This window comes from Aptenodytes patagonicus, chromosome 6, assembly GCF_965638725.1.
Source record: "Aptenodytes patagonicus chromosome 6, bAptPat1.pri.cur, whole genome shotgun sequence".
NCBI lineage: Eukaryota > Metazoa > Chordata > Aves > Sphenisciformes > Spheniscidae > Aptenodytes > Aptenodytes patagonicus.
The window spans coordinates 54,193,590-54,213,721 of NC_134954.1; the positions used below are offsets into that span (position 1 = coordinate 54,193,590).

Sequence of the window (20,132 nt, forward strand, 5' to 3'; positions counted from 1 at the left end):
AGGTACCTGTGATTACAGTGTTGAGCACTGACCTGTATTTTAATTTGCCATCACGTCTAAGGCTTTGCCCTGGAGATCGGGGAGGTGTGGGGACATGGTTCCTGAACTGAATTTTATTTTCACAGCATGGAGACTTGATTTAAATAACCTGTTCAGTCATGATTAAATCATGACTGAAATCAGTAAGGAGGAACCCTTGATTAAACTATTGATTCTAATCCTGTTTTCCATTTGTACCTCTATTTCCTTCAAAGCTTGCTCTTTAAAAATGGTATATTATGCATTTCTTATTCACTACTTAAGGATGTTTTTATGCCTTGCCGTATTTTTATTGAAAATAAATTAAACATTTAAAAATTTATTTTAATAATGACCTAAATAATCCTGGATGCAATTTCTATACCATCACTTATTTACTAGAGAACTGGTATATTTGTTTATCAAAACAACTTTTGTATGTAAAATTGGTAATTATTGAGCCAAGGAATCAATATATTGTTTCTGCTTATTAAATTTAGGTTATCAAGAAGATTTGCATGTCTAAATATTTAGATGGCAAGAAATTAGGCACTTAACCTGCATAGCTGTGGTTGTAAATTATGCAGGCAATTGCATTTGGAGGTGTTGCTGATACTGAAATTTTAAAATCACTAGAGCTTTTTTATTCCATTCTGACTTTTTATTGTATTATTTACTAAGGGAAGAAAAAAAGAGGGGGAATAAAAACCAACAAAGAAACCCAAACACCACCCCCAACCTCCTTTATGTTAAAGGAAATAGTTTAAAGCTTGAATTGACCTCAGTGTTAAAAGTAATTTTTTTTTTTATTACTAATGGCATGTATGTTAATGGTCAACTGTAATGTGGCTTACCTTTTGATAATTCTAAATTTAACCCTAATTAGATATTTTTCTAATAGTTTTAAAGACATTGCATTTACCATGAGAGGCCACACTGTTTCATCTGTCTGAATGTGGTGACATAGTACATTTGGCAGGGTTGAAACCATTTTAAATAATTTTGTCTGTTTTGGCTGTTTGTTCCCACTTAGTGTTGTGGTTCTCTGTCTTTCCACTTTGCACTGGTAGGGGTGTTTCTGGGACTGTGTTGGGTCACTATAAAGCAGTCAGGTGTTGGTTGGTTGGTTTGTGATAAATCAGTATTTTTGAGGGGAAGGCAAAATTTTAACTGAACTCATTTCATTGATCCTGTTTTGCTCCACAAAGCAATTGTCATTGCTGCTGTAGTGGGGCCAGTGAATGGCCACAAGAGGTGCACTGGGACACAGGTGGGACAAGAATGTAATATATAAGCAGGCTTTGCTGGTGAAGCCTATCTATTGTAAAGCTACTTTTGAGAAAGTTTGGCCCACGGCACAAAAACTAGATTAAACCTTTGAAGATTTTAAAACAAAGCTTAGACTTTTTGCCAAGCCAGCTTGTCATAATTTTATGGTGGCTCAGATGTCTTTCAGGTTTACCTACAAGTCTCCTTTAGTTGTGACGGTAATGTACTGATAGATCATCAGGAATGGAAAAACTCCAAGCCAATGGCATTGAAAGGATGCACACATCCAGGGAGCTTTTGATTCAACATACTTAACATTCTTTGCTTTGGATAAGGCAAAAGGTTCCTCTGAACCTTTCCTCAAAGCCTGTTTTGTGCACTTGGGGACTTACACGTCTCTATTAAAAAAATGTGTATTTCTGTAGAAATTGTTGCAAATCTTTGTCTTGATTTTATAAACGAAATCACTTTTCTAGAGCTCTGTTCTGAAGTACCCCTAGCCTCGTGGCAATGATCTGCCTTTCACACTTTCTGATTTAAAGAACTGAAATTTTGCTTTGAGCATTTTGGCCATTTTAAAATGCTGTACTTGGAGAATTTGTCACTGGACTAACAAGTTATAATCTCTCTTCTTCTGCACCAGGCATGTAGAAGCATACAAAGTAAGCCTTCGTGTGTTTAATCTGTTAGTTGTTCTGGTATCTCTTATCAGTCAGGCAGATGGTGTATCGCTTTAGTCACACAGCTAATAACAGGTTTGACTTCCTTAAACTGTGCACTGATCAATAATGCTTGGTACCAAGAAATACAGAGATCTTTCAGAGAGATACTCGGAGGGGGTAAGTTAAACTATTGGCAAATCTAAGAAAGGCAACTATAACCACAATGTGCTGTAATGTTTAACAAAGTGATCAAATTATGTGCATGACAGTTGTCCTCTCTGTTATTGAAATGCTCCCACTGAATACTTCAGGGTGATTGTTTTTTAACATTATTGATGTCATTTGTACTTAACTCCAGTTCTTTCTAGGAACAAGGCAGTTTTAGATCACTTCTGGTTTTGACCAAGCATTAAGATTTTACCACATGAATAAATTCTCAGTATAACTGCGTACTGCCCTTCGTTGTATTTCAAGTACTTGTTAAAAATATTGATGCTTTTCACAAGTTAAATCTTTACCACTGCTTTTAAAAAAACTTTTGTGCCAATTCAGGAATTATTTTAGAGAAAAAACTCATGATTAATATTGCCCTCTCTGCAGCAACAAAACTGATAGCTCTTTGTCTAGGTTGTTTCCACCTGCTGATATATGAGAGCAGGTAGGAAGTGTGAGCCTCAAAAAAGATGATGCAAGTGAACACTGCTTTTCACTGCCTGTGCAGAGAAATGGGTCACCCAGAATTGAGGTAAAAAAAAATATTATTTGTTCAAGAGTTTGCTGTTTGACTTAGCTGAGAATGAATGTAACAAGGAAAAAAATTGAAGGGCTTATAACGTTCTTTTGATTTACCTTCTGGCATCAGCAGCTGCAGAAAGAGAGAAGACCCTATTTAAAAGCATGTTTAGGTATAGATATATCTAAAATGTCTCTAGTTCTAACACTTCTATGTCAATGAATGAAGACTTGGGGCTGTAAACCAGTAAATGGAGTGGAAGGACTTAACGTTTGTATCTTGCTTCTAAAATAATAAACATGGTTTTGCATACTTGCCTGGTGGTACTTGCATGTATCAGCTAGTTTTCTTGTGTTTCTTCTATCACACAAATTGTGCATTTTCTTATTTTAACTATCATATCCCGTCCATTTTTACTAGATTGAAAGCACTCTCATTTCTTTTAAGTCTTAAGCAGCTTGGGACTGGTCAGCTATGGATAGAACTGTCGTAAAGTCCTTTCCTGCTGGAGGAGCTGTCAGCTACCCTGGAGCTGTGGACAGTGTTCTTAGCTGATCTAATTGTGACCGTAACAATTCACTTGGTGGCTGCTTTTTGTAACGTACACTTGCCTTTTCTGTATGGTAGATGGCATACAGATGGTAAATCTTTAACAGGTAACTGCTGTCTCATTCCAACAGCTTAACAGCCAAATGACAGTGTTTCATTGTGACATTGGCTGTTTTTCAGTCTTGAAAGCATCATTTGTCTGTGTTTTGCCATTAGTATTGCTGCTACCTCTTAAAGTATAGTGATTAACAAGTGTGTTGCATCAACCAGGGGATCAGGCCCAGCCAGCACGGATTCATGAGAGGCAGGTCCTGCTTGACCAACCTGATCTCCTTCTATGACCAGGTGACCCGCCTAGTGGATGAGGGAAAGGCTGTGGATGTGGTCTACCTGGACTTCAGCAAGGCCTTTGACACCGTCTCCCACAGCATTCTCCTAGAGAAGCTGGCGGCTCACGGCTTAGACAGGTGTACTCTGTGCTGGGTCAAAAACTGGCTGGACAGCCGGGCCCAGAGAGTTGTGGTGAATGGAGTTCAATCCAGTTGGCGGCCGGTCACGAGCGGTGTTCCCCAGGGCTCAGTTTTGGGGCCGGTCTTGTTCGATATCTTTACCAGTGATCTGGACGAGGGGGATCGAGTGCTCCCTCAGTAAGTTTGCAGACGACACCAAGTTGGGCGGGAGTGTTGATCTGCTCGAGGGTAGGAAGGCTCTGCAGAGGGACCTGGACAGGCTGGATCGATGGGCCCAGGCCAACTGTGTGAGGTTCAACAAGGCCAAGTGCTGGGTCCTGCACTTCGGCCACAACAACCCCATGCAGCGCTACAGGCTTGGGGAAGAGTGGCTGGAAAGCTGCCTGGCGGAAAAGGACCTGGGGGTGTTGGTCGACAGCCAGCTGAACATGAGCCGGCAGTGTGCCCAGGCGGCCAAGAAGGCCAATGGCATCCTGGGCTGTATCAGAAATAGTGTGGCCAGCAGGAGCAGGGAAGTGATCGTGCCCCTGTACTCGGCCCTGGTGAGGCCGCACCTCGAATACTGTGTTCAGTTTTGGGCCCCTCACTACAAGAAGGACATCGAGGTGCTGGAGCGTGTCCAGAGAAGGGCAACGAGGCTGGTGAAGGTCTGGAGGACAAGTCTTATGAGGAGCGGCTGAGGGAACTGGGGTTGTTCAGCCTGGAGAAGAGGAGGCTGAGGGGAGACCTCATCGCTCTCTACAACTACCTGACAGGAGGTTGTAGCGAGGTGGGTGTCGGTCTCTTCTCCCAAGTAACAAGCGATAGGACGAGAGGAAATGGCCTCAAGTTGTGCCAGGGGAGGTTTAGATTGGACGTGAGGAAAAACTTCTTTACTGAAAGAGTGGTTAAACATTGGAACAGGCTGCCCAGGGAAGTGGTTGAGTCTCCATCCCTGGAGGTATTTAAAAGACGTGTAGATGAGGCGCTTAGGGACATGGTTTAGTGGGCATGGTGGTGTTGGGTTGATGGTTGGACACAGTGATCTTGGAGGTCTCTTCCAACCTTAAGAATTCTATGATTCTGTGATTTCAGGGGTCTGCTCTTTACCTAAGAACATGTAAAGATTAAATGGTAGTGGCACTGTTTTGTATATTTAACTTTTGAGTCATATAACTTGATCTTAAGCATCATATGCTAAACATACTTCCTTCTTCCAGTAATGTATATGGAGGGGAATAAGTTGTAAACACATGGATTTTTTTCAGAACCACTGAAGTAAATGGTAAAGTTTTAATGGACTTCAAAGAACTGTGTATTTCAGGATTACATTTTACTAATACAGAGAGATTTTAGTCCCATTCTACTTGGTGGCAATCTGGAAGCAGGGCAGACTTCAAACATCTATTTTGCTCCTACCAAAAGTTAACAGAAATGCCCTTCCATTTAATCAAGAATTGACCTGAAGTCATTAAAAATAAGTTGAGAAGAACCATCTCTTTCCACAATGCTGAACAGACATGATCTGTTCTTGATAGTATAGTAATGTGTAATGGAGGAGCCTGGATATTGATTAGTAAATGACAATTGAGCATGGAAGTGTTAGAGAGAAAGGGATTTACATAAACATGTGGTGAATCCTCAGGAGGCTAATGTTTCTTTACAGTAAATGCTCTCTTCTGTTGTGTTTATGTGATCCCACAGGAGCTTTAAAGTTCTGATTCACAAAACTACTTTAATAAACAGACTTCCTCTTACTACTGCTTTGGTTCTGCTGTGTGCAATGCACCATGACTTCAGGAGGAAAAAAAAAAAGGGACATGGGGAGGAAGCAAGCTGTGATTTTTTTTTTTTTTTTTTTTTTTTTTTTTGTAGGGGTAGGAGAGGGTTCTTGCTTTCCCTGCCGTAGCTGAGTGGATAAATTCCCACAGCTGAAGCATAAGAAAATTTCAAGGCAAGGCAAGTAAAGGGACGGAAGATTTAGATACCAGGCCAAACCTCGAATTTGGAACCAATGGATACATTCACTTTCAAAGATTCTTTTCCCACATCCTCTTTGCAATACTGAAAGTAAAGTGCCAGTTTGCATTTCACCGTTTTGTGTATGTTAACTGTGTTCTGTAAATACAGTTGAAACAAAGTTTTAGTTAATAAAAAATGAGATTAGAAACAGGTACCACATATCTTCAGTACAGGCTATTTAATCGACAATACTCACAAAGGGGTTCTGCATCACTTAATCAGGATTTTCCTTGAATCAAGCTCTATAGCTTGCCACAAAGTAAAGTCTGCTGTTTAAAAAAAATAAAAAAAAAATCAATCGGTAAATTATTGCCCACTGAGAAAGTAAATTCACAGTTGTTTTCATGGAGTGGTGCTGTCTCCATCTCTTTCATTGCTGCTGTGACCAGTTAGTGGAATAAACTAATGCTATAAAAGCTAGGTTACAAAGGGAACCGTGTTTAACTTGTGCATTATGCCTTAAGCATGTGAAAGTGAGAAATTTTGAATTAGAATAACATTTGGTGTGGCCAAATAACATTTGTCCCTCCAGCATTTGAATAGCAAAAAAATGTGAGCTAAATTTCTTTTAAAAAAACTACAAACCCTAGTCTTCTGTGTTTTTCCCTCAATTACATTTCTTCATTTCTTGCATTGTTCACACAAAGATCTTGCCCCAGAGATGTAGAATGAAAATTAGATGAGTACAGCTCTAGGATGTACAACCTACCTATCACTCTGATTAGTCCACTCCATTTTGATGTGAACTTCTGCTTTCTCTGCAGTCTAAGTGAACAAGTCATTTAAATGCTTCTGTGGTTTTTAACTACACCAGCAACTGCAGTGAAGCAGTGCAAATACCATACTGCTTTCCCTTGTTTCTTAAGCTATGCTGTCTTGTTTTTTCCATTTTAACTTAGTTTGCTTCCATGGTAGTTTCAATGCACTTCACATTTGGAGGGGAGGAGTGTCTGAGAGACCTAAATTTTGTACAAGTTGATAAGTGTAATGTTTTTCAGTCACACTGACTTAGACTTGGCCAGTGTTGCTAGTCCCTGCCGGTGGGGGAAATTCTGTTCTGGTAGGAATAGGGCTTGTTAGGAGTATGGGGAAGGGAAGGGTTGGTTGCTGAAGAGTGCCATGTGGCACCATGTGTTACGGTGCCATTCATAATAAAGTTTCTACAGTTTTAGTTGAAGACTAATTTATTTCTGGTTCCAGAGAAGAATACGTATTCTGCTGTTGTCTCTTCCACTGGCCAGACTTGTTAGGGTTTGACAAAACCAGCCATGGACAAACTTTTCCATTTTAGGGAGCACACACTTGATGCAGATTTTTTTTTAACACGTAGTTCTGTTGCTGAGTTATAACTAGTCATGATCTGAAAAGTGGATGGAAGAAATAAATGCTCTTCTGACTTTCTTCTGAGAATGCTTTCTTGCTTATGATTTGGTTAATTGGACCATGGGCCTCCTCAATGCTGGTCAGACCCTGAGAGTGCAGGGATGTCCCTTTTACCAGGTGACCTGTTCTTTACAAATGGTGCAGGTGCTCTGGCCTCTTAACTATCTCCCCACATGGGCAAACCAAGGACCTTTGCCTGGGCAGAGCTTGTATTTTGTTGACCATACCATAAAGCATAGCTTTTGTTTTTTCCTTTTTGTTTGGTTGGGTTTTTAAATGTTTTCACTTCTCCTTGACTAGTAATGTCCTCCACATTCAACTGGAGCTCAGGAAAAGAGGATGAAAGAAGGAAGATGCAGTTATACAGATACATCTTCCTTCTTGTATCTATATATATCTATAGAGATAGAAGAGATGTATATAGAGATGGATATAGATACATATCTCTTCTTTCATATCTATGTATATGTAAAATATATATATTTAATTTTAATCATGCGGAACTATGGAAGAATAAGTGAAAGAGAAGGTAGAATGTGCCCCAGGCCAGAGCTGCAGCATCTGTATGTTGGAGTCTGTTAAAATAGGTTCAGTGGTGAGGAAATGGGCTAGTAAGAGTGAATACTCATTGCTCCAGGAGAGCTCTATCTTTTGCTGCTTCCACTCATCAGTCCATAGAAATAGTAGAGAATATTCCTATGCTGTGTTAGGACTGGATAACCGTAATACAGAAAAATGATATACTAATGAAAAGAATGGTTAGCATCCAAGATGGATAATGTTGGTGTAGAGCAATGTACTTTTACATATGCAAGTGGACAAGAATGGGCATGATGAGAACTGATTTTGGATTGGTTTTCCATTGGAGGGATGGGAAAGGATGATTAAACAGTTGAATTTAAAAGTAGCATTTGATTAAGAAAAAAAATGAAGTTTCATGGAAGGGGATGTATTTGTGAAATGCCAGCAGAAGTAAGTGACCATTGATTGAAAGCATGGATGTCTACAGTGCCTGTAGTGTTGTCTAGACAGTGCTCACTGTCTACAGGACATAGTGATGGAACAGGTGCTGATGGGGGAGTGCCTGTGATTTATGGTTTCTGACTCCATTTGAAACAAGAGAATGAAAAAAATCAGGGAATTTTGCTTCTGCTGTAACTAATTAAAAGCCATAAATGATGCAGTTTCCATGCGATGTAGACGTACTCTGTACTGTTTCACAAGTCAGCTTTGTTGATTACCATTCTGTTATCACCTGCGTTCTTGGACACTCAGCTCCGTATATCAGTCTTTGCAAACCACATGTGATGATTGAGTAGCTGAAGTCTGAAAATTCAGCAAGCGATGCAGAAGCAAAACCTGTGTGTTCTTACATGCGTGCACCCACCCTTCTTTTGGCTTACCTTATCTGAGAATTTTTTGGGAAGGAAGGATACACAGTTACTTATCCATGGTAAGATGGATCTCATCCAGGAATAGAGACTCTCCCTAAGGGCTATATGGAAGATGCTGAAGCTTGTGGGAAATAGAAGCTGATGTTTCAGATAACTCTGCATAAGAAGTAGTGGATACATTTGGGGGGGGTAGCGGGGGACGTAGTAGTAAAAAAGAATGAAGATCATCTGCTTGATACATAATCAAGCTATCCCAGCATGATTTAGACCTTAAGTTTAATTCCAAGACATCTAATTTTCTTGAATCTCACTTACATGGTAGACATTATGTGTTTAAGGACAAAAGAAATAATGACATTTAATGTCTCCAGTTTACAGTTACATCATTACACATACATGATTTCCTATTTGAAGATCAACAATGTAGATCTTTTATCAAGCGTGTGGAACATAGTTAATTGACTGTAGCAGGAATTACGCTATCATTAGGTAATTATTTGAAAGGCTTTGTCTCTAAATGTGAACGGCTGAAATCTCTTTCACGTCTTAGGATTTTTTCAGTAGAACCATGTCAATCTGAACTGCTGCATAATTTGTTTATTCTCTAATCCTGATTTTTGTAAATATCAGCATTGTTCTGCCAATCATTTCCTTCAAAACAGAGCATCTTTGTTTCATATCCTAATGACAGGATGGTCTAAGTTCACGGGTGAAGGGCGAAGTGATGAAGTTGGCCCATGTGCTTTTTTTTTTCGTTCTTTGAGGAAGCATTATTCCCTAGAAAATCCGATCTAGCAATCTTAGTGTGCACATCAAGTAGACCTGATGAAAACAAAATAATAATGATTTGCAAAATATGCTTTCATAACGTGTAAAGCTTTAAATTCTGAAATTACTTTGCAAGAAAGATGGCTGCCAAAATGTCTTAGCATGGCATGCTTTGATGTCACCCTTCTTCAAAGCAGTTTTGTGGAATTCCTCCTATTGGAGGTGACTGCATAACGAAAAGCAACCTGCAGAAAATTAATAAACTGCAGTGTGCTAAAATACATAAAAGTATTTAAAAATTACTACTTTTTTAAGAGATGGGCTGTTTTTATCCATGATAATCAAGGTATATTAGTCTGTAATGGCACAGAACAAGAAGCAAATAAGAGTTTTTATAAGAGATGGCAAAAAGGTCTGAGTTTGCATTTTAAAATAGAAATGACTTTTTCACAAATGCATTAGAGAAACTAGGGACCATTAAGAAATGGTGAAGAAGATAAAATTATTAATCACAAAGATACTAAGTGCCTTTCTTCAAATCCTATTTCTATTTAGCAGAAATAAAGTCTGTGTGTGCTGCTGCATGATAGGAGTGTAATGAATGTAAGTAAAAAGAGAACTCCAATGGAACAAATGAAACGCTGCTTGAAAACTCTGCCTACAAATAAATCAACAAGTCCAAACAGTTGTCACCAAAGTGTATCAAGGGAACTAGCAAACTAATTTGCAGTAACAGTGGCACTGACTAGAACCAGAGAAGTGTGTGAAGACTGGAGAAGAGCATGAACAGCTTTTAGGGGAGAAGTTGAGTGCATCTTCTATTTGGTGGAATATATAACGGAATAAATAGTTTATGGAAATCAATAAATGTCTGGAAGGTAATGGAACCGTAAGCAAAAGCACTTACAGGCTTCTAGCAAATTAATCTTGCCAAACTTCCTTTGTTTTGCTTTCCTGAATAGTAGTGTACCATTAAAGAGAAAGCAGCAGTGTTCTAAGTTCAAAATAGTTCAGAATGTAACAATTCCAGATAGCAAAGTTGGATGGTGTCGTGGTTTAATCTCAGTCGGCAACTAAGCACCATGCAGCTGCTCGCTCACTCCCCCCCACCCGGTGGGATGGGGGAGAGAATTGGAAGAGCACAAGTGAGAAAAACTCGTGGGTTTGAGATAAAAACAGTTTAATAATTGAAATAAAATGATAATAATAATAATAATATGATAATAATAATAATAATACACAAAGCAAGTGATGCACAGTACAATTGCTCACCACCCGCCAACCGATGCCCAGCCAGTCCCCGAGCAGCGGCCCCCCCGGCCAGCTTTCCCCAGTTTATGTACTGAGCATGACGTCACATGGTATGGAATGTCCCTTTGGCCAGTTTGGCTGTGCCCCCTCCCAGCTTCTTGTGCACCTCCAGCCTTCTCAGTCAGTAGAGCATGGGAAACTAAAAAGTCCTTGGCTAGTGTAAGCATTACCTAGCAACAACTAAAACATCAGTGTGTTATCAACTTTGTTCTCATCCTAAATCCAAAACACTGTACCAGCTACTAGAAAGGAAATTAACTCTATCCCTGCTGAAACCAGGACAGATGGCTGAATACATACCAACCTTCCTTGAATTTTCACCTTCATTTAAATAAATAGATTTGACTCATTAACTTTCTATTTGGGACATTCTGCAATTTGGAGACAAAGTAAAATACACCCAGTTTGCATCCTGCTTGAGGAAAGAGTCTTATCAGGAGCAGCTGGTCATTCATGTAGCTGTATCAGTCTGTTAGAAAGCTGGTAATTTTCATGAGTTCATAATTACTTAGTGCCTTTTTATATGGTGGATGCTCTACTTATGGGAGGTCTGTGGAAAGATATAATCTGAGAGTGTAATGTATTAGTTTCTAGACAGGTAACTGTAAGAGTGCAAAATCTACAGAATTAATTCTCAGCTGGTTTTAGTGTTTGACTCTGTGGAAGATGATGTGCAGGCTGGAGCAGTTCAGTATAGATGCTAATAAGAAGCAAACTTTCTGGTTTACCTCTGCAAAGGTGTGAGATAAAGATTTTATTCCCTTGATTTGCTTCTTTAAAAGTGTATGCAGGAAATGAGTAAGTCTGAGCTGCATCCCACATTCAGTCAAAACATATCTTATTTTAGCATTCTTCTTAATTTCTGTGCAACTTCCCTTTTTTTGGAAAGTGGCAGTTTTAACAAGCTTATTAGATATAATAAATTTCAGCAAGGGGAAGTGGATTGTCAAAAGGGAACTCAGATATATGACCCATATGTTGATTTTTTTTTGGAACAGCCAGCCAGGTTTTTCTACTTGGGGGGGGGGGGGGGGGGGGAAGAACTGAAATTCATACTAATTCTCTGTTGAATACAAATAGACAGTGTAATATTCCATATAATGGCAGCAGGTTTCTACAACAGAAGTAAATGAGCCTCGTAAATTTGTACCTGGCTGGCTGCATTATCTGCAGCTTTGTATTGGTGATCTTAAACTCCCATAGTTTTTTACTTAAGAGTAGAATTTTGGGAGCCTGAAACTCCTTCAGCTTTGAAGCATTCACTATATTCAGTAAATGAGTACTTTTCATTTTAAGCACTGCATGTGGCATACTTATTTTTCAGGGTTTGCTATCTTGCTTTTGTCTGTGTTGCCAATCATTTTGGTTTTTGTGTTCCTGCATGTTGCTGTTTTTTGACCCTAATATTTTTATAAGTATTTAGCAAGTGATAATAGCTGTAAGTCACAGCTGAGTATGCCTGCCTATTGGATTTAGTTTTCCCACAGCAAGACTTCATGGCCTGGTACACTGAAATATGAGCTTGCATACAGTTTCCTTGCTGAGGAGAATAATGGGCTGCAAAACACATTCTGTTGCTACTAGCTTTTCAAGTGGATTGAGCTATTCATTGGAAAAAGAGCGTGCTACAGCAATTAAGTTCACCCCTATGCTCAGTCGGCTTGTCATTTCCAAAAATGAGATGGACATCTATTTTGCAAAGAGGCTAATGTTTTATTGATGGTAGAAATTATTAACTAAAACTGAAGCTGGAAATGTGCAAGGAATGGAGGTTTGGAGCACAGTATGAGACTGTAAAGGAATTCTTTAACATAGGTATTAAGTCCCTTATGACTATGTCATACACTGAACTGGTTAAAGCACTATTCGTGGCAAATGGGAAGGCAGAAAACCTTTGGCTTTCACAATCTGCTGCTTATTTTATGTGTAGATAGAACTTCACTGCTGAGACAATGGTAGTCAGTGAAAGAAGTTACTCATTTCAAAACAGCTTTATAAACACTGTGCATCAAACACTGCTTTTCAGCATTTAACGGTTGCTAGATACTTTGTCTTTTAAATGAGCTTCTCTGTATACATGTGATCTCAGATAGGGTGCTGTAAGTCCAAGTGAATTGTTACTCTTGGAGGAGAAGCGGTAATACATACAATCCAGACTGTGTTGAACTAGTAGAGTCAGTATGGCAGAGTGTCTTTTGAAGATGAAAATATTTATCAGAGGACCTTATTTTACCCTTTAGGTTACCGAAGGCATTTTTCAGCTTAAGCATATCTTTCTGTTAGTTTTCCCCAAAATACTGCCATGAAAATGCAGTGGAGTCTCTCCAGTCTGGGTGCTTTGGGAGAGCAGTGTTTTTCAAGCTGAGGAAATTCACACTACAAAAATTTGGTTGTCAATGCCATAGGTATTCTTTGGGTGTAGGTACTGAATAGTTGTTCTGTTCTTCATTACATTTTAACGTATACACTGAATGTTTTTCAGGAACTCCAGGAAAGAACTTAATGACATACGGTTTGAGTTTACTCCAGGCAGAGGTAAGGCTCCTTCAATTGAATTATTCTCTTATTGCTCAAAAAGGTATTTCAGGAATTGATTACCGCTTATGGTTAATACAAACTACTTCTCTGGAATGTTTCGTACTGTGCAAAGCTTTAAATTGAACTTCACTTGAACAAGAATAGCAGATGTATGTAAATTCTAGTGGCAAGGCTGCATAATGTATATTATATATTAGAAGACTTGATCCACTGTATACTCTATCAATTTCATCTCTTATTGAAATGGTCTATGCAGTATATAAGATCTTGCATAGCAATATTTACAGCTTTGGAATTTCCATTGTCACATTTGGAAAACATCGTAGGAAACGGAATATAGTAGCCATAAAGGTGTATGTGGTGATGGTGGTAATATTTGAGTTCCTTTCCCCTTTGTAATAAAAGAAGTTCTGTTAACAAGTATAAAGTGCACACCATTTTTCAAATGCTGTCTTCCACTGAAAGCTGAGTTGCATTTCTAGCTGTGGTATCATCACCAGAAAGAAATTCTGGCACTGAAACTTTAAACTCTACTGCATGCTTGTAGAACTGTATTGGCTTTCCAGTGCTAAGAGTTGTAAGAACTCTTAAAACTTACTTTTGTTTGAAGAAAACAAAGTATTACTGGGATAAAATGCACAGGAGGCTGATACCTTCTTGTTACTCAACGTATCATCCTTGTTACATAGTAACCCTTTGAACTATGAACACATTTCATATTTCTCCGAAGTTAGTATTCACTATATTTAGAATAGCCTTCAAAGAGCTTCCACCTAAAAATGAATCCAGATTGGAAGAGGTGTCTCTGTAAATCTTTCATGTGCAGTAGTTCTGTGCATGGATATACACTCTGTTGTCTACCTACATTTCTCATCGATTTTTGCAATGGGTAATAATGAAAAAGATCTCTTACTTAATTGGGCACAGAGCATCCTGGTTTAGTCATTTGTCAAAAGAGTTACTTAAATACTCTCTAAGCAGTTACATAAGCCATTCAAAAATTCATACGCAGTCAAAAAATAGAGGATACGGCATGGTAAAATACACCAGGACTGTTCCTAGTAGTCAGTCACTGAGGCAGCGAGAAGGTGACTGTGATTTTCATCTTCAGAGCTGTCCAGAAATTGCAGCTAGCTCAGCTATATTGTTTTTCACCTGTGTGTGTTTCTTGAGGAAATGAGGCAACTGTGTAACTACCTCAAAGCATGCGCTCCATGCAGATACTTGGTGTTGAGGCCATATTACAGCTGAGACTTAGCTGGAATTTAGGCTTGTTCCTGCTGTTTCCTGTAAGCCTTCTAAAGTCTTTATCCAGGAGCAAGTACTAGTCACAGGGACTTAGGAATTACCCACTCGGGTTCAGCAATTGATGCAAAATTGATCCAAAGCTCTGAATTTCCTGGGTCACAGTACTTAACAGCTATTTTAAGCCTAAAGCGCAAAATAATGACTGTTCATTTAACTCCTTTGCCCCACTGGTAACACACAAGAAAGCCTATATAGCACGTCTCTGCCTAGATAAGCAGAGTAATGGAGGGGATAAAGAAAACAGTTAAAACACCACCAAAACATAGTTTATTTTCTTGGTTGTGAAGATACTGAATTTGTAAACTGTGTAGGAGTATGTAGTTAGATAATAGAGGAGAAATGGTAGTGGCCAGGAAAGGTCTGTAGGGGGCTTGCAATGAATCAAATCGCCTCATGCGATTTGCTGTGCAGAGGCTGATAAGATAATTATCTTTTTTCCTTCTAATTAAAGATAATTTTGAATTCAAGCCTGCCTCCATGGGTGTTTTGGAACTAAAATATATTTTTGTTAAATTGCATTGGATGACTGATAGTTTTTGTTGTTTTTGTGGGCTCTCATACTTATCATTTCACCTTTTGGACAGACACAGCAGATGGCGTTTCTCAGGAGCTGTTCTCTGCAGGCCTGGTTGATGGCCATGATGTAGTTATAGGTAAATTACATTTTTGTTTGCAATTACGCTCTTGTGACAAGTTTGTGTTAAATGGATGTGAAAAGTTTTCTCTAATGCTGGTTTTCACAAAATCCTTTTTGTCCTAATTTTGCTTTCATGTATGCATAGTTCAATCAACAAGTCAATTTTGATACCAGCCCAAGGATTGCTTTTGGAAGTCAGAACTCTTTAGTGGTTTGAGAGGGATGATATAATGTAGATCTCTTGTAGGATTATTTACAATTAAATGATTGATCATTTTTGTACGAACTTAATTTTTTTTGTTTAAAAATAAAATGATTTTTCAGTAGGATTTTGCAAAGTGTACTTTGGCAGCTCTGGAGTTAGTAAGTATTCTGCTTGGGTTCATGGAAGTAGAAGCAAGCCAGAGTTCAGGATCTATGGAAATTGCACCTAGAGATATTATTTCTATGGTTAAAAAAAGTTAATCAGAAATGTTTTCTGGCTGCTGAGAGGAAAGATACTTCTCTATTTTTCTATTCTGTGCTTCAGTAATTTTTTTTTTTTCTTAAATGAAATTCAGTGCCTGGCAAAGATGATTAATTTGGAAGTGCTTATTTCCCTGCAGTTCCTTCTTTTCTTCTGGTTGCTCGAGACCAGTAGATAATATAGTTACCAAAATCAGAGGGGGGCTAGTAGATGCTAAATGTGTGAGAACTGAATCGAGGAATACTAGCAAATCAATTCTGTGTTGTGGTCAAAGTAGTTCTTATCAATTGGTTCAGATATCATTACCAAACTCCTCAATGATATGGAGAGTGTGTTTTACAAATCCATAAGTTCATGTGACTTGCTTGGAAGATTATCTAAATACATTCTCAGTGCCTTTGTAGGGTGGCTAAAGTATTTCAGAGAGAAGCCAATACTTTTTGCTTTTGTATGTTCAGAATACAGGTTGATTCTAGCTGATCTAAGAAACAAAAGCCCTACCTATGCTTTTATTTTAATTTCTAAAGAAAAAGTATTTAGGGAAGGTTCGCAGATGGTAAAGGCTAGCAGGCACTCTTCTCTTAAAGTCGCTTCTACTGCGCTGTTACTATAAGGGTTCAGGGGAGAGGAGTAGCTTGGCCTTAGTTTGTTGCCTTTTAAACATCCACTATGAAAAATGTCATTACCATACTGCTGATGATGTTTTTGTTAGAATTTTCATTGCCACAAGATACCTTACTTCATTTAGAAATAATAAATAAATAATTTTTTTCTGGCTCAGAGAAGAATTGTTATCTGTTGGCTATCCCACCTGCCTGTGCAGTCAGCTGGCACTCTGTGTTGCACAGAAATCAGTGTCAGGGCTGGCGATGCTGCGGTGCAAGTCCTGCTGGGACCCAGTGAGACCCCTTTTCCCTTCTTCGCTCTTCCCTTTTCCCTTTGCTGCAAAGTTCTCTTCCAATGTGAAGTGCCAGTACTTCTATGGAAATGGCACCATGAATGGGATTTGTTATCATCTTTCAGCGGGAGTGATGGGGGAAAGGCAAATGAAGATAGATATCCCTCATGGCTTTAGTGGTGGGACTTTGGTCCCACAGCTGAAGCATGCAGAAATTCAGCCTCTATAATATGAATGAAAACGAAGTTCTGAGATAGTCTCATAAAAGTTGTTCCTGTAGTTTCTTTTAATGGATGTTGGAACGTGTAGAGGCTGGGAGAAAAAAGAAAGGTGAAAATACCTGTGCTTATGTTGAACACTTCAAGAAGCAGCACGAATATTTAAATAAGTAAGGTTTTCCCTAGCAGGCTTGGTTAGAGACACTGTCTAGTTAATAATAAAAGTTTAGTTCCTTGCTTAGTTCCTGCTCTGAATTGCATCAGACTTTGATTTTTAGCACTATGTTGATGGTCCTTTCTGTTCTTTCCCGTTTATCTTTTTATTGTGGTATTAAAAAAAAGTAAGGAAATCAAATTTCTGATATATAATGAAAGCATTCAACTTAAATTTAATTTCATTAATTATAATCAGGTTATATGTTCATTTTTCTGTGATGTTGCAACTTACCTCAAGTTCCACAGGCACAAATTCTTGCATGACTTTGTACTATAATTTTCACTTGTGTCTGCTTTACCCATGAAATCGTTCAAGCTTTCATATACGTTTGGACATAGTTATCGTCCTAGAAAATGACTTTAGATTTCATGTTTTACTGAAAGACAAGTTCTGCTAAATGCAATTTTACTTTTAATAAAAAAAAAAAAAAAAAAGTTTGACTTAAGTTAGAGTATGTTTGTGACTTGCTTTGGGAAAACTGGCTAAATGTTGTATGGGCATGGAATAAAACAACTTGCATTCAAGCAGATTATTGCGAATTTCAGAATTTCACTGTAGCAGTGCAGTCCTAAGAAATATTTCAGTCCCTTAGTTTAAAGCAGTAGGTCATATAAGAGAGCAGATGGTGCTGAAAATGTAAATCTGCTTACAAAACTAATTTTCTGTGTAAAATGGTTTTGCCACCTTGTTCATGTGAAATTACAGGAAGATTTTAAACCTTTTATAGGAAGAGAGGAATAGTATAGAAGAGCTTGGTTAACCTTCTTCACCAGAAGAACCGATTCCATTAGCTTCCAGATTGAAAGCAGCTGATAAATTACCTTTCACTTTTCAGCTGAAGCATGCAGAAATTCAGCCTCTATAATATGAATGAAAACGAAGTTCTGAGATAGTCTCATAAAAGTTGTTCCTGTAGTTTCTTTTAATGAATGTTGGAACGTGTAGAGGCTGGGAGAAAAAAGAAAGGTGAAAATACCTGTGCTTATGGTGAACTCAACAATTTGTTGGCATAACAGCTGATTTTCTGAAAGGACACTTGAATAGGAGTCAGCAAAAGCTGTTGCGGAAAATATGGCCGTGGCATACGTGAGTTGAAGCTGTTAGTGGGGATCAGCTGATGTGTAAGTTCTATAGAATTTGCTGCTAAGCATCAACACGCTTCAGCTTTTGAGTCTTGCTGGATTTGCTTCACTTAACACAGGCTTCCCAGGAAGATTTCCATTCTGATAAGCAATGAGTTCAGCTACCTGTTCTGCAGAGAAGCAAAAATCCCATCTTGCATGTTCAGTTCTGGCTACAATTGACAGGTTTCTGTTCTTACTGACAGTAGCATTATTTCACAGGAGGTCCCTAGAACAAGGCACTGAGTGCAGAGAATTTTGTTTAAAAGCAGACTAGAGTTTGTGTTTGCAGAGGGGGATGAATCTTGGAGCTTATATGTAGGCATTGGTATCTGGCTGATGAGGTATTTTTATGCAGTACCGAAATAACTATGTTAAATCATATGAAAGATCTGGAATATTTTCAAAATACATTTTGAGATGAAATATGTCTCTGTGTGTATGCGCAATATATGTATATTAGCTAGTAAACATTCATCTAGTAATGCTTTATTATATTTCTGATACCATAAAGGAAACTCCAATCATATCAACAGTCAGTTCTGTTGAAAATCATAGTTGCAATCCTACTTCACTGTATACAATGTGCATATAATTTCAGTGAAGTCTTAGGCTATAGTTAATCTTCTAGAGGCCTTGCTTAAATTTCAGAACAGGTAAAGGTGTATTTACAGTTGTTAAATTGCAGTATATAAAAAAAAGAAATATTTCCCTTCCTGAATACTGCTTAAATAAAAGCCTTTATCTATGCCATCAAGAAATGTGCAGATGCCCTTTACTATATTAATGTACCTTTATTTTAGGTATTTTTGTCAAAAAGTATTTGTGAATACCTTGAGCATCATGGAAGATGTACCTTCATTTTTAAATACACCAGACATTAACTACTGGTAAATGGATATCTGGTTTTGGTGTTGGAGCTAGACCCAGGTATCCACTTAGTAACCAGAGGAACAGCTTTTAGTCAGTCCAAACAAAAGCTTCCTGCTGAAATGCCTAATGCGTTTAGAAGAACCAGCTGAATACCCAATAGGTCATATTTTGAAATGAGATCATATTTTGAAAGTAGTAAGCTTTTTCATCGACATCTTGAATATTTTTTAGCAGTGTGAATACAGTAGGTGCCCATAATAGTTTGACTAAGGGTTTTGGGGTTGTTGAATGGGGGGGTGGGGTTGGTTTGGTGCAATTACTGTGGTAAGTACACAGGACTTAAATTGGCATCTAGAATAAAAAAAAATCATGGCTGTGAATGGGTTATTTGGCCATGAGTGCAGAGAACATGTATCTGACCAAATCCACAATGACATTATTTCAAGGGATGTTAAACAGTAAGTAATACATATAGTTCCCACTTAATCACAGTATTAAAGCATTTGAAATTGAAACAGCTGTCTTACAGTATAATGTCTGCTGATGCAGAAGGCACTTTTCTAGTAAAATGGAAAGATGAAAAAGCAGAAGCCCAGTTTGTTAGAATACTGTCTGTAACAACATCTTAACTCATAGCGGCACTGATAATCCAATTCATAGAAAAGCCACAGAGTTACACAGTGAATATCCTTTTGCTTTCCTTGGTTTTGCTCTGCATTTGCTTATACCTAGTTTACTTTGCTGTCTTGTTAGATTAATCATCTCTGAAGCTGAATGAAGTGATGCCTTTTGTTCAACTAATTCTGGCTTACCATCTTACTGTAATGAGAAAATGGGATAGCGCTGCACGAGTAGAAAACATATTGCATTAATTTATGTCCTCAAAGAGCAGTAATGTTGCTATGGGTAGGTGACTTGGATAGCACTTCCATTTGAAGGCAGCATAGGTTTGTCATTTAATATCAGTAATATTTTGAGAGGCACTGATTTTTGTAATCTTTGAGGGAATTTGTTAGAAGTTTTGTTTCTTCTTCTGTCTGTTTATTCTTGTGGTTCAAACTGAGTGAAATAACTGAATTTTTACTTAAGTGTATCACGTTTTTATATGTTCCTAAGCTCAATGTACCCATAAATTTTCTAATGAGAAAATGCCTTTATAGACCCTAACAATTAATTTCAAACGATAGACTAAATACTTTGTGTTTACTTTGTAATGTATTATCCAGAAAGGAAACTTACAGATTTAATGAAAACCTGACTGTATTTTAAGGCATTTTGTAGAAACTCTTGTGCCTTCA

The 20,132-nt window shown here is 38.2% G+C and overlaps 1 protein-coding gene across 1 annotated transcript in view; it reads left to right on the forward strand.

The window, feature by feature from the left end:
- STK39 (serine/threonine kinase 39) overlaps nucleotides 1-20,132 on the forward strand; it is a 111,999-nt gene that overhangs the window by 73,894 nt on the left and 17,973 nt on the right. The window contains exons 14-15 of the mRNA XM_076342687.1: nucleotides 13,041-13,093; nucleotides 14,989-15,057. Of these exons, the coding sequence (XP_076198802.1) occupies nucleotides 13,041-13,093; nucleotides 14,989-15,057 (122 nt within the window). The remainder of the gene's footprint in view (nucleotides 1-13,040; nucleotides 13,094-14,988; nucleotides 15,058-20,132) is intronic.